The sequence below is a fragment of the Xenopus laevis genome, chromosome 5L (assembly GCF_017654675.1).
Source record: "Xenopus laevis strain J_2021 chromosome 5L, Xenopus_laevis_v10.1, whole genome shotgun sequence".
Lineage (NCBI taxonomy): Eukaryota > Metazoa > Chordata > Amphibia > Anura > Pipidae > Xenopus > Xenopus laevis.
This window is the reverse complement of record NC_054379.1, coordinates 103,390,051-103,404,792: the sequence shown is the minus strand read 5'-3', so window position 1 is coordinate 103,404,792 and position 14,742 is coordinate 103,390,051. Positions and strand designations below refer to the sequence as shown.

The 14,742-nt window shown below is 41.9% G+C and overlaps 1 protein-coding gene across 2 annotated transcripts in view; it reads left to right on the top strand.

Annotated features, from left to right (window-relative positions):
• The window catches only part of kbtbd11.L (kelch repeat and BTB (POZ) domain containing 11 L homeolog), a 34,553-nt gene extending 24,919 nt beyond the window's left edge, over nt 1-9,634 (top strand). For both annotated transcript variants that reach the window (XM_041563197.1, XM_018263531.2), the window contains exon 2: nt 4,573-9,634. In XM_041563197.1, coding sequence (XP_041419131.1) covers nt 5,201-7,093 — 1,893 coding nt within the window. In that variant the 5' untranslated portion in view covers nt 4,573-5,200 and the 3' untranslated portion in view covers nt 7,094-9,634. The remainder of the gene's footprint in view (nt 1-4,572) is intronic.
• Nucleotides 9,635-14,742: the final 5,108 nt, after the last annotated feature.

The following is a 14,742-nucleotide window of genomic DNA, read 5'->3' as shown; positions in this document are numbered from 1 at the left end:
TTGGGGGAAGAGGCTCTTTTTGCATGAAATGTAGGAAGGAAGCCTTGCACTATTCATCTTTAATTCCTTCTCATACTCTGTGACACAATAGATTTTCTAAGGCTTTTTTACAGTTCTTCCGTTTCAGATTTTATTTGCTTAGTCCATGTAGTGTTCAGCGTTAATCTTGTTTCCCGCAGGTACAGGCCAATAGTCATACTCGAGTGAACACAGAATATTGCACCCCATTGCAAATCATTGTGGCCATTAAGTATATCCTAAGCATTCTGCCGCTGCTGAGTGTGCTCAGAATTTCCCCATGGGTCACTGAACAGATAGCCTTTGGGTGACGATGTCCAGAAATGCTCACCTATACCTGCCTGCAGGTGATTCAATTACTTTATTTTCTGAAATAAGTAATTCTGTTGGATATAAAATGACCTGCAATTAAAGCAGTTACAAAACAAGAATTTTCAGAAAAACAAATAGGATTATGGTGGGGATTATTGTGCAAGCAACGGAGGGATACTCAAATAGTTGAATGATTTTTATTTATAAACATAGTAAACATAATGTTTATAAATAAAAATCATTCAACTATTTGAGTATCCCTCCGTTGCTTGCACAATTTCCTAGCACAAGGCACCCCCTACCCTCTTACCAACCCGTGAGTACCTGACCCTGACTGACCTGGGAAGTGGATAGGAGGACGCTGAGACTGTGGAACACGGGGCAACTTGAACGTCCAGGAGCGGAATCGCAAGGGCAGCGAGCGCAGCATATTGTGGGATTGTGAAAGCTTTAGCGACATCGCTTAGGAAGACAAGCTGAGCCTTACCGCACTGCAGATCTGTTCCTGTGTGTGAGCCGTGTCCGGGAAATCCTGTAAGTAGTAACCAAGCAGGGCCCTGATACCGGCTTTGAGAATATTTCACATTGGTGCGGTCTTTGTCTTTTTTCTGTTTTAAAGCTCAGGAGCGATCGCCAGCTGTGGAAGCGATCTTTGGGATATTTTCTCTGGCTCCGGACCCCGGTGGAATACAGGGAATCTTTGGGACATTTTGGGGACACTAAAAGTTGGTGTATTTATTTTTAAACGGAAGCGCATATCAAGTTGATTGTTTTAATATTATTTTGGGGTGGAATCCCTTTGTATTTTGCGCATCCGGAGTATATTGTATTTTTGCGCAAGATTTATACCATTGTCTATTTATTTATCATTTTTGTTTGTTCTTTCCATGTTTACTTGGTATCTCTTGGTATTTAAGAGACAACTCATTGAATCTAACACAGGTTTTTCCACTTGGCCCTCCCGTTGTAAAATTCCCTTTCTCTACAGCCAATTTCTGATGACACATACTGTATAAGGTAAAGCTTTGACAGATCTATTCAAGGAAGAAAGTCTGAAACATATTTTATTCCGGTAAATTAAGATAAATAAATAGAAGGTGAAATCACCATTTGTATTTGCTCACCAGACCCGCCCCCTCTGTACGCCTGGAACCGGCTGGAATAAGTGGCGCGTGAGCTGCTGGGGGGCCCTGGCCCAATCGCACCCCCTGCGACCCCGGTAGTTACGCCACTGTTGCTCACACTCTGGCTCATTTTTACTTGTCCTAAAAAGAGAGAGAATTACTGTCACAATACTCTGGGACAGAAATACAGCTCAAACTTAAAGTGGCCATACATTGAAAGACCTGCTTGTTTGGGGAAGTCACAGATAAGCCCTCTATGAAATGAGAGATATCGGGCTGATTGGATCACAGCGATGGGGATACAGGCCATTGGAGCAAGGACTGCAACAAACTAATGCGGTCCTCGCCTTGACGAGATTTTTAAACCTGCCTGATCGATAAGCTGCTGATCATCTTTCTGCACGGTTTGCCTTTGACATTCCAAAAATGCACAGACAGGGAAGGTTAATTGGGTCCTGATTAAATATACCCTTATGTGTGTTGTATAAATGAAAGGAGCACCATTGTGTAATATGGAACATTATACTGGGACAGTAACTTATTAACAATTTCTATCAATACATAGTTTTATTTGATGGAACTCTATTTAAATAATAAAGGATAGTACTGTGGGCCAGTACCTATACCACTAAGCAAAAGGACATATACAGTGTATGGGGGAACTGCACCTGACCTTTTACCTGTCCTTCCTCACTTAACCATGCACCCTGTGTTATCAGACCATACCCTCCACTTAGCAGTGCCCTCAATCTATTTTTAAGAATCTTATGAGGTTTAATAAGATCTATGGCCAGTTTGGCCTTATTGTTGACAGCTAAACAGACCTATACATTTACAGAATGTATGATTCAGTAGTTGGCTAAAAAATTCTGTAATTTTGAGCTTCATACCTTAAGTTTACTAGAAAATTATGAAAACATTAAACAAACGCAAATGCTTCCAATAAGGATTAATTATATCTTAGTTTGGATCAAGTACAAGGCTCTGTTTTATTATTATAGAGAAAAAGGAAATCTTTTTAAAAATTGACTTATTTGGATAACAGCTCCCTGGTAGATGAGAACAGCACTCAATAGTAAAAATCCAAGTCCCACTGTTACTCCTTCAGTTAGATTAAGTAGGAAAAACAATAGCCTGTCTGAAAGCAGTTACATTATGAAGTACATCATTAGGCAAAACTACTGGAGATGTCTGCCTACACACCAATATTACAACTAAAACATATACTTGTTTGTTCAGGAATACAATTTTATATGGTAGAGTGGATTATTTGCAGTGTAAACAGTGTAATTTAGAAATAAAAACTACACCGTAAAAATCATGACAGAATCCCTTTCAGACCACACACAGACATTTACAGTATATCGCCAGTTTGATGGCCAGACTGACAGCATACGTCTGCACATGTCTATCTGATTGAAGTTTAATGGAGGTATTAGGATTATGGTTCACAACAATTAGAAATGGATCTGAGTATAGTATAAGAAATACATTTCTAGTTATTTATTCATATATTTACATCAAAAAGAGAGAATATAGAATAAAGGGTAGCAGCTGAGTTATTTTATTAGTTTGTATAAAGACTTCCCAAAAATTGCATGGCATACTGGGTGCACTGTTTCTGCACATCAAAGATTTATGCCATCAGATAGTAAGAACAATCAACATATAAAGCAGAGGCTTGTTTTCTTTTCAGTAAATGCAAATGTGATCAAGATAACTGAAAACAGGTCAACAGACAGTCTCATAGACCACATTTCCCAGAAATTGCAGACAGAAGATCTTAAAAGCACAAGAGTAGTTACCCATAGCAACCAATCATCAATCCGTTCTGAACAGCCTGCTACCAGATACAAATAAAGAGGAGGCTGGTGTAATTTAGCCATAATAAATCAACCCCATGGTTTAACCTGTAAAGCATGTATATATATATATATATATATATATATATATATATATATATATATATATATAATATATATATATATATATATATATAAAATGTGGTTTATTTTTTTCTTTTATAAACCAGTGCTGCAGAATAGTCAGACTAAGGCAATGCTGTATTTCTGTAAATAATGTGTTGTGAATTAGTGTCTGGAGTAGATATAAAATGCACAGATCTCAGGTATTTGTTCTTAATTACAGAGGCAGCCAGTGCCTGGCATCCTACATGTAAGTGTACAATAGGTTTAGCACTGCTCTGCTTAATGTTCTATTAAAACCAAATGCTTTGTAGTACAGTTAAATGTGCAGCCTTCTCTGCTTTGGATATTTGAAGCCTCCCAATTATTTTCAACAATTTGGCTTTGCCAGAGGCTTAAAAAAAAAACCACACATTTGACAAGTACATGCCTGAAATGAGATATCAAAGTGTTGGCAGTGCACAGCGCATGGAGTTCTGTTATTATATAAACATGGTTAAGGCAAAGTATTCCAGTGGGTTTGCCTGTCCGGAGGTGGAGTCGTAGCACGTAAATTAAATTCAGAACCATACAAACATATCTGTGTTACTACCTCTGGTTTTTAGCTAGTGATGGCTGCTTATAGTTCATTCTAATGTCACCTTCAGTGACTTAATCCCACCCCCTCTGTCCAACCATATCACTCAATGCTGACTTTGGAATATGCTTTACACCCTTCAAAATGTAATTTTAACCCCATGTTGCATTTGCCCCCCATAGGTCCTGGTGTAATTATGAATTATGTATTTGTGTCCCTTGTTGCTAGTATTCATTACACATTTAGTGGGTTCTTGAGCACCATTCTCTGACTGCCCCATTCTCCCAGTGCCATGCTATGAGGCCTAGTTTGTCTGTGGCAGTACAGCATGAGGTTATTTGTGCATGCTAACATGAAGGTTATGTTTGGGTGACCTGTGAGGAAAGAAATGTGGCATTTTTAACCAGGTGGTCACATGGGGCAGTGAAAGCTCTGAGACACTTTGCCCCACCCCCAGTTAATGCTCCACCCTTCCTCATTATAATTGTCCATTACAGCAGTACAAAATGGCCGTTACTTCACTGAACCATGTTATGGAACCTGTATCTCTTGATGTGTAGGAACTATCTGTGAATAACGTTCTGTAATAAAACTTTATTATGTGTTTCTGTTTCAGGACCCAGGAGATAGCTGCAGCTTCAGCACACCGAGCGTGAGCAGAACCTTCCTGTGACAGAATTGCCACTTGTTACAATGGCCAAGCACCCTCCCTCGCTGTGACAGACCTGCTCAGAGCTTTTACCCCAAGCAACACAACAGAAACCCATGAGAATAAGCAGCAATATCTGCCTGTGCTGGATGTTATGGGAAATGCATGAAACTGTCTGATGATCTGTTTTGATGCCACATACACACTGCTAAAGGGAACTAAGGAATCAAACTCAAAAATGAGTCACTAATAATAGCCCTGAACATGCCCAAACGTGACCAGCAACCTTCCTAATACTATACACAGTCTGCACTGTGCACAGGGTTAATTTACGGACTCCCTAAGAACTGCTGTGATTACTGTGACCCCCCTCTTGAATCACTGAAAGAAAAAACAAAACCCAGAAAGCAAACTGTACCGGTTCAAGAGTTCAGGCTCCTGTGTAATCAGCCTCGACACACCCTCCACTCCCTGTAGGCTCAGCAGCAGCAGCAGCCAGCAACAGGCACAGTGTTTTAGCCAGCCCTGCCCGGTGCCATGCTGAGGAAATAGGGAAGGCACAGTAACGTTATGAGCCCTGGGCAGCGGCAGGACTATGGAGGAATCTGTGCCCAGTGCCTGCCTCATACATGATTTGAATCTGAATGAAGGAATTGCAGGGGCATTTCCCATGGCTTGTGGGACTGTGGCTGTCTCTGGGGCCAGTTGCGGGGAATTTCAGCACAGCCTGCAGGACATCGCTCAGCTGGCAGAGACTAATGGTGGGTACAGCGGACACCAGGAGAGGGGTGAGGCCGCCAACTCCCTGATTAGTCCCCACAGCGATACTGATGATAGATCTGGTGCTGGACTGTCCCGTGAGAGCTCAGGACTTCTGTGTGGCCCATGGGACATGAATAATGCCACATCTGAGTCTGAAGAAGAGGCGGAGGATAGAAGTTTATCTGATTCGAGGAGCCAGTCAGGCTTTGGGCAGAACAGTGGAGATTTGGTAGCAGACCCTATGAGGGAGCAGGAAGCAAGTAGCATTTCAGAACCTCCTAGGGAGCCCGATCTAGTCATAGAAGTGACTGGGGGACAGAGGATCCGAGCCCACAAGTCAGTTCTAGCTGAGAAAAGTGACTACTTCAGGGCTCGCATGTCCCGAGACATCCTAAAGATTAAGGGGCTGAGTTACACAACTCTGCGACTGCTGGTGGATTATATTTATAGTGAGCGGCTAGAAGTTAGGCAGGACAATGTAGTGGAGGTGATCAGTGGGGCCAAGTTCTTACAGATGCCTTGTGCTGTGCAGTGTGCCATGGACAGTATGCGCTCTCAGATCTGCCTGCGCAACTGCTACCAAGTCCTGCACATAGCCAAAAAGCAGCGACTGACTGAACTCAGGGAGGCTGCCTACAAGTTTATGAGTGACAACTTCTTGCAGGTACTGCGGGAGCCCACTGTATATGGCAGGTTGACTGGACCAGAAAGGGAGCTGATCCTGCAGCGGAGGTTGGAAGGTAAGCAATGCCTAGTAGTTGCTGAACTCAATGATGCATTTGAGAGACTTAGTAGCAGCAGCAGACCCCAGAGCCGAGAGAGTAGTCGACCCCAAAGCCCGTCATCGGTTGTCTCACTGGAGGAGGATGCGACCACTTACCAGGTTCAGTTCTACGGCGAATCCTGTGGGGAATGGAAACCCCTGACTCGGCTGCCTGAAGAAGCCAACAGCAAGGGTTGTGGGGTGTGTGTGCTCTACAACTACCTGTTCATTGCTGGGGGCATCAGGGGCAGCGGCGACAAGGCTAAACTCTCTGACCAAGTGTTCTGCTATAACCCTCTAACTGACTCCTGGGAGAAGCTCAGACCCATGTCCCAGCCCCGCTCTCAGCTCAAGCTGCTGGCCTTGGATAACTACCTGTATGCCATTGGGGGTGAGTGCCTCTTCACTGTGGAGAAGTACGACCCACGACTTGATCGCTGGACCACGGTTGCCCCATTACCAAAAGGGGCATTTGCTGTGGCCCATGAAGCTACCACTTGCAATGGAGAGATCTATGTGTCAGGGGGGACTCTATTCTACCGACTGCTCAAGTATGAGCCCAAGAGGGACGAATGGCAGGAGTGTCCCTACAACAACAGTCGCAGGCGATCTGCCGGGATGGTCTCCCATCGGGGCTGCATCTATCGCTTTGACATCAGCCGGGAGCACGGGCTTAGTGTCTTCACCTACAACTCCATGGCCCGACACTGGAGCGAGGGGGTCCATCTCCTGCGTCCCGGTACTGGGCAATCATACTCTAACATGCCCTTTCGATGCACAGTGAAGGGGAGCCACATCTACTGCCTGAATCGTGCCAGTGCCCTGCGAGTACCCTTACCCCCAGAGGGAACCGGTGGAGAGATGATCAGCTGTGAGGCAGAGCACTTCCCAACCGCAGAGGAAGCTAAGGGGGTCATTTTCCCCTTTGTTCTATCATTGCCAGATGGCAAGCAAGTACACTGAAGGGCCCCATGTTCTAACACAGGGGCAAAGGTGCACAAGGTACAGACACCCATAAAACCAGACATGTGTTTACATTAGCCACGCCTGTCTTGATTAGAGCTGGACCTAAATGCTTTGGCACCCAAGGCAGGAGTGGCTGCATGCCCTCTACTCCCCAAAGTATCAACTCAAAATTCCCCCAGTCTGGAAGAGTTAAAGGTGGACACAGACCAGCTGACAAAGGAAGGTTAAGGAGAGACAAGGAAGTTGTCCAAATTGAGCTGCTCAAATAGTGTGCTGTTGCATTCGACAATAAATCATATTTAATGGAATTCTTCCCAATCACACATCCCTAGCAGGTGCCTGTACTGCCTGCCTATAGTTTTGGCCTTGGTTCTGATATCAGCCCTATACTGTCCATCCTGTACTGTATCTGTTTAACTGCAACCCATAGCACTTTTAGTAGGAAACCTCTGAAGGGATCTTTGAGAGTTGTATTTCTATAACAGTGCTAGTGCCAGAGTTTGGATCCCAGAATTAGACCAAGCACGACTAATTGCTGACTTAGAACTGTGAGTCAGTCACTGTAGTTGTGCATTTTTTTGCCTTTGTAGTTAAATGCATTCCTATGAAATGATAGTTTACACCAGAGATGCCCAAATGTGCAGTCTTTCTGTAGTTTTTGCATAATTACTCACAGCATCCTCCAGCAGGCCTGTCTGTTAAGGATGCTGGGAGTCGTAGTCCTGCAGCTGCCACAGGACCACAGCTTGATTATCTCTGGGGGATACGAGTACACCATATCCAGATAAACAGATTTTTGTTAGCATGATTCCTAAATTCTGATTGCTTTTGATTGCAGCTTGTACAGTAACCTATCATTAAATGTGCATGCTGCTTCTTATATCCCAATGATGAATAACATGTTTATACATTGTCCCCATTAAATGGGAAAATGTTTCTGTACAGCTGGCCCATCTATGACTAATTATTTCCAAAAGGTGGGGTTACATTCAGTAGAGGAAATGGGAAGTAAGTACAGGTATGGAGTCTATTATTTGGAATACCTTGGATTTTCTGTATTGTGGAGCACTATCCCTTAGGCTACTTAAAAAAAATCTGATTATTTTATTATTCTCTTAATTTTATTTTCTATCCTAGTTAGCATTCTTATTATTACAAGGAGAAAGGAAATTAGCCAAAAAATTGTCAATTCCTATATTTTGGCGATGTCTGGATAACAGGTTTCTGTATTGTAGATTCTATACCTGTAATAGTTAGCTATCTTTTCCTTTTTGAAGAAGTCTATAGTCTGGTTAACAGGTTGCTTGTCCATCCTCCCATCTCCATCAACTGTGAATTCTAATAAGTATTATGCATATTAAACTTGCACCGTAGCTCTGGTATCTATGGTAACGACAGGATCCAAAGTCAAACCTAAAGATGACAGAAACATGTACTTTAGTTGCCATGGATTTGCAGGGTGTGTCATTGTTAAGTACAAATCATTCCCTAGAAATACAATTTTGTATATGAGAATGTGTATTTATGCCAGCAAACAGTAAGTATGGGCATAGGATCTATTATCTGAAATGCTTGGGACCTAGGGGGGTTCTGGATTCTGGTTCTACTGGTGGGGAATAATAGATCCAGCACCTGTACTTGCTACCGACAAATGATAATTCAGATGTGTGTTGCATGTGACATGGTGATCAGATGAGCATACCATTAAAGGGATAATGTATTTGGTACTTGTGTTAAGAAGTTTCAGTCCACGTGTAAATGATTATAGTGATTTATAACTTGTGAAGTTATAAATCACAGTGGGCCTCATTTACAAACAGCAAAAAAAAACCCTGTGGTGCAATAACCCATAGCAAACAGCAGTTAGCGTTGATTGGTTTGCTGCAGTAAAAATAATGGAAGCAGATGAGCTGCTTGGTTGCTATGCGTTACTGCAACTAGGGTAATTTTGCCCTGTGTAGTAAATGAGATGCAGTAACTGTTAGCACTGAGGTGGTTTCAAAGCTTGGACAGCTTTTGAAAAATTTCCAGTGTTCCTGTCTGAAATCGTTTTTTTTTTTTTAATTTGCTCTAGATGGGTAAATGTGGACTGAAGCCATTATGTCAACCTAAACGAGAGGGCAACATGGGCAGATCCATGTAAAATAGGATTATTCTGAGTAGCACTTGTGTCAGAGCTTCATTCTAAAGTTCAGTTGTTAACAGCAACCGATGTTTCTCTCTCTCTGTTACCTAGTCCATTACCCAGTCTGCTAAATAATCAGACCCCCCTTTCCAATGGAGTTGAGCTAAAACCTTGGCATTTTTTGTATTGCTCTGTAGAACTTAAATCATCTATTAATTAACTGTATTCTCATATACTCCCTAAAGCCAAGGATATTTGTAGTGGGGTGATTCACCTTTAAGTTAACTTTTAGTATGTTTTAAAATTCTAAACAACTTTTCTAATGGCTTTCCTATTTTCTATCAATTATTTGCCTTCTTCTACTTCTGACTTTTTCTAGCTTTCAAACTGGAGAGCTGCTGAATTAAAAGCTAAATAACTCAAAAACCACAAATGGTAAAAGATGAAAGCCAATTGCAAATTGTCTCAGAATATCACTCTCTTACATCATACTAAAACTTCATTTAAAGGTGAACAACCCCTTTAGGACACTGTCTCTGCATGCACAATATTCTGTGCAGCACAATAATTATATTACAGTAGCGTCTATCGTGTAAAGGTTTTGGATTTACTAACCCTGGGAGCATTTGCAGTCCGGCATATGTAGTGCACATATAGTGTGTCACAAGCAGAGACAGTCGCTTTCCATTCATGGCATGGAATTGGTCAATTTCCGATGACACTCTTTGCCCACCAGCAGAGAAAATGCCATTAAGTCTCATATTTGCCATATATATAACAGAGGATGAAATGCTGAATGTGCTTTTAACCTTAGGGCATTCCAATAGCGTTTTCTACCTAGATGCAATATAATTGAATCTGCATTAATGATGTTGCTTTATAGTGAACATTACAGTCTATCCAGAGTTTTTTGCAAACTGTCGCTGCCAAGTAAGCGTATCCTAATTAGCATTAATTAAGCCCAGCATTTCCTTTTGTTGCGACAAGTTGCACTTTATAAAGCTTTTGTAGCCCATGGGACTCTTGCACAGCATTGTGAGGGGGCAGAAATGCCAAATTCCTTAAAGGCTCACTGTTCAGCATTCACTAATTCAGCATAATTCTGGAAAAGGCTAGAAAAGTTCTCCCCCATTATGTGACATTTACCAGCATGCTTAGCATCTCTCTAAACACTTCTGTCTTTTGGATATCCAGCTGTTTCCTTCAAAAAAACTCTTAAAATATAAGTATAACAGTCTAGCTTAATTTAAAAAAAGTGATCTTGGAAGGTCAATGCATTGAGTGTGGACAGTCTTTATATCCACACTATGTTTTACAGCGTATTTGGATTTATTGGCTAATCTATGACACATATCGGAGGGGAGAACTACAGGATATAGCAAGCAGAGGGTTGCACAGATAAGGGATTTTCTAGCTGGTGCTGTAATCTAGCCAAATCCCTAGCTTCCTATGGGAATATGTTTCATGACATTTGCCATTCCATGAAATCAGCAGCACAGTAGTTAAATACTTCATTATTTAACTAATAAACTTCAGTCAGGTTCGAACCGGGCCTGCAGTCTCAGGGGCCCCCCATGCCACCTCCTGGGCCCCCCAGACACAAACTACTCTGTGCCTCTGATACCTCCCCCCCAGCGCACGTGAGTACATCCATTTTCCGGCGCTGCAGAAAGAAGTGCGAGTACAAGAGTGCGTCTGGGCAGGCGGGGCCCAAAGGAACCAGGGTCACCAGTTTATTTCTGGTTGTCCCACCAGCACAGTCTGACCCTGACTTCAGTATTTAAAGGCATCTGCCGTAATTTCATAATGTGATAGTTACGGGTCCTTTACACAGCCCAGCAGATGCTCTGTACATTTAGTGTTATTGCTACTTTGTATTACTCATCTTTCTTTTCAGTCCCTCTCCTATTCATATTCCAGTTACGTATTCAAATCAGTGCATGGTTGCTAGGGTAATTTGGACAGTAGCAACCAGATTGCTGAAATTACAAACTGGAGAGATAATAAAAAAAAATTAAAACCAATTGGAAAAATCAGATAATTACTCTCTACGTCATGTTAAAAGTTAATTTATAGGTGAACAACCCATAAACTGTCAGAGGCAAAACAGTAGAGATGAGGATTGCTTAAAAAGCAGTCACACTAGTGACATTTCTGTTATGAATTAATTGCTTGTATTTTACCCAGAGATTTGCCTGTTCAAGCTTACTCAAAACATGTTAGGCTATTATGGTGTTGTTAGGTTTTTGTGCATCTAATGCATACCAATAAATTGCATAACTTGAACTGTGCTTGAGTTGTTGCTTTAATCTTTTTGGGGATTCTTAATTTATTTGAATGTGGGATCCTTACTTGTGCTGCACACTGATACAATCTGCAAGATTTTTTTTTTAATGTTCATTGATACCAGCTTGCTCCTATGCTAAGGTAACCAGTTCCTTATGTAATATATGTATTAATGCTTCCCTTACTCCATGGAAATTAAGATGCACAAAACTGACTGTGCTGTTTTATAGCCAACTGGCATGAAAGCCAGTAGTTTTATCTGGACTGCATTTTCTCTGTTTCAGAGACTGCTACTTTGTTGGGTTCTTTTATATCTGTAATTAGTTTGTAACTTTTCAACAGATTGTGAAGGCAGGGAATGTTTTTAACTGGTAACATTTACACAATGTACCTTTCTAATTCGCTCTTTCATTCCAAGTCTAATGATAATGCACGCTCTCCAACTTTTTGTAGTGGGCAGACATCACAGACGAGGATTTAAAGGACATCCATCCCAAAAATGGAAATGTAATATAAGTCTCATCTAATTGAAATAAAACACTTTCTAAATACAATCAATTAAAAATTCTGTACCATTTCTAAAATAATCAACTTGCTCTTCACTCTCCCCCTGTCAGCAACCTGTCTCAGGAAGTGAAGTCTGATTGTGATTGACATCCTTTGGGGGGGTTTGTGCTCTTTGCCTGGAAAATGTATTAGAGCTCATGCTTTCCAAATAGCGGTCCCTTGTTTCTCTACATGCAGGGTGTGTCCAATATTTTGTTAGCTTTTGTTTGAGCTAGAGTTGGTTTTTTGAGTGTGAACTCTAAAACATCTGCTAGGAAAGGAAACCCCTCCTATATGACATGTTAGACCTACCTGTAAATCAAAATCTGACCCTGACTTCTACATAAAGAGATCATGAAGAGTGACAGGTTGCTGAGTGAGAGAGTGAAGAATAACTTGATTATTTCATAAAATGTATAGAATTTTCAACTGATAGTATTTAGAAAGTGTCTTATTTCAGTGTGTTGACGCTTATGTTCAATTTAAATTTTTGCAATAGACCCCCATTTAAGTGTTACTGACATCTCTAAATTAATGGCAGCTTTAAATCTCTGACATAAGAGGACCTTTGTGCTCTGCACTTAGTTAAAAACAGTAAGCCCTCCCAGTCTTGCCCACAGCAGGCTTTATATTGTGCTCAGCTTTTTGGTCTGACCTGCAGGAGAAATTGTTTTCTAGGACTTGGCTTTACTGCTAGCCATTTTATAAACGTTATGCACAGAACATGCAAATCAGCGTTTGGATAAGGTTTAGTATTTGGCCAAATGATGCATTCGGTGCATCCAGGGATGGAACTACAGAGGACGCAAACCCTGAGGCTGCAGGGGGGCCCAGGAGGTATAGGGGCCCAATAAGGCCCTAATTCATATACATTTGAATGTATATGAATGTATACTGGTAAAATAAGCCTAGACATTTTTGGGGCCTGAAAAATAATTTGCTGCGGGGCCCAGTAATATCGAATTACACCACTGGGTGCATCCCAATATATATGTTTGTTCACCGCCTGCGCACAAGAGAACTGACATTAGTCACAGTGGCAGGTAGAGAAGAAACAAGTAAGACAGCGAGCATAGCAAAACTTGCAATTTTATTTAGCAAATAGTTGCTGTATAGATGTTAGCATGGCCAGTGAACTTTAGTAGAGTGGGTAAATCAGATATCTTGGTTAACTTATTATTTCTGCCTGCTAGTGTCTAGCTGAACAAAAAAATATTCTAAAACCTAACCCTGATAGTGATGTGCGGGTCGGGCTTTTTCCTACCTACACCTGCCCGCCATCCACCCTCCCACCTCCCGAGCCTGATTTCCGGGTTCCTTTTATAGACCCACGCCGCCCTGCCAATTATGTCACAAAAGGGGTGGGCTAGAGGCGTGCGTCTATAAAAGTTCAACCCGGAAGTTGGAAGCAGGCATTTGGAAGGTCAGAAGAGCTCAATCCACACCCGTCCGAGACCCGGAAAGGGGGGTGCGAGGTCGGCCTGAACATGCCAGACCCGCGGGTTATCAGCCTCATCACATCACTAGGCCCTTGACAGAAAATAAGGTCCGAATATCAGTCCAACCATATAAGTAAATTGTATACATACACATACTGTATATATATATATATATATATATATATATATATATATATATATATACACTATATATACACACACACACATATTATAATTGACCCCAGTGGCACCTGTGGGGGGGTGCAGGGTCTACTGGGCCTGCCACACCCCCCAAGGGGCCCCTACCACGCCCCCACGCCCCCCCACAGGTGCCACTGCCACCCGCCCTCCCCTGATTGTACATAAATTAAATCTACCTTAAAGGAGAAGGAAAGCTACGGAGGAAGTTTATTGCCAATAGATTAGCTGCAGTAGTGCAAGCTAGAATGCTATATTTATTCTGTAGAATGTTTTACCATACCTGAGTAAAAAGCTCTAGAAACTCTCTGTTTGTTTAGAATAGGAGCTGCAGTATTAATGTGGTGTGACATCACTTCCTGCCTAAGTCTCTCCCTGCTCTGGGCTCAGATTACAGTAGAGAAGGGAGGGGTGGGGGGAGAGGAGCAAACTGAGCATGCTCTTGCCCAGGGCAATGAGGTTTAAGCTGAAGGCAGGAAGTCTGATACAGAAGCCCATGTGTACACAATAGAAGGAAAGAAATCCAGTGTTTCTTTTGACAGGGGACTCAGAGCAACATTACTTTGGGGGTTTACTGGTATATTTATATGGACCTTTCTGATAAGGCTTACTTAGTTTTAACCTTTCCTTCTCCTTTAAGCGAGTCGGGGGAGGGAGCTCAGCGGTCTAGGCCTGCAGGGCCTACCGTTTTTTTCCCGTTGTCCCGCCTGCCCTGTCAGAGCCTGTCTATATTAGAGGCAAAGCAATCCTATTGGGTTTAATTCAATTTTTTATCTATTTAATGTAGACTTAAGGTTTGTTTAGTGTTTACATATATTTCTAGTAGACTTAAGGTATGAAGCTCCCTGGATAACAGGTCCCATACGTGAAGCAGTGAAAAGACTCAAAGGAACTGATTCACTAAAGAACAGTAGAAATTTCCACTAGCTGAGCACTTAAACCCTGTTTTTTTGATGAAATTAACCCCAAACCTAACAATGGGTTATCCCGAAAATATTCATTGTATTAAAAACAAGAAAATGCTGCTTGGAGAAATGAGTCATTATTTGTGC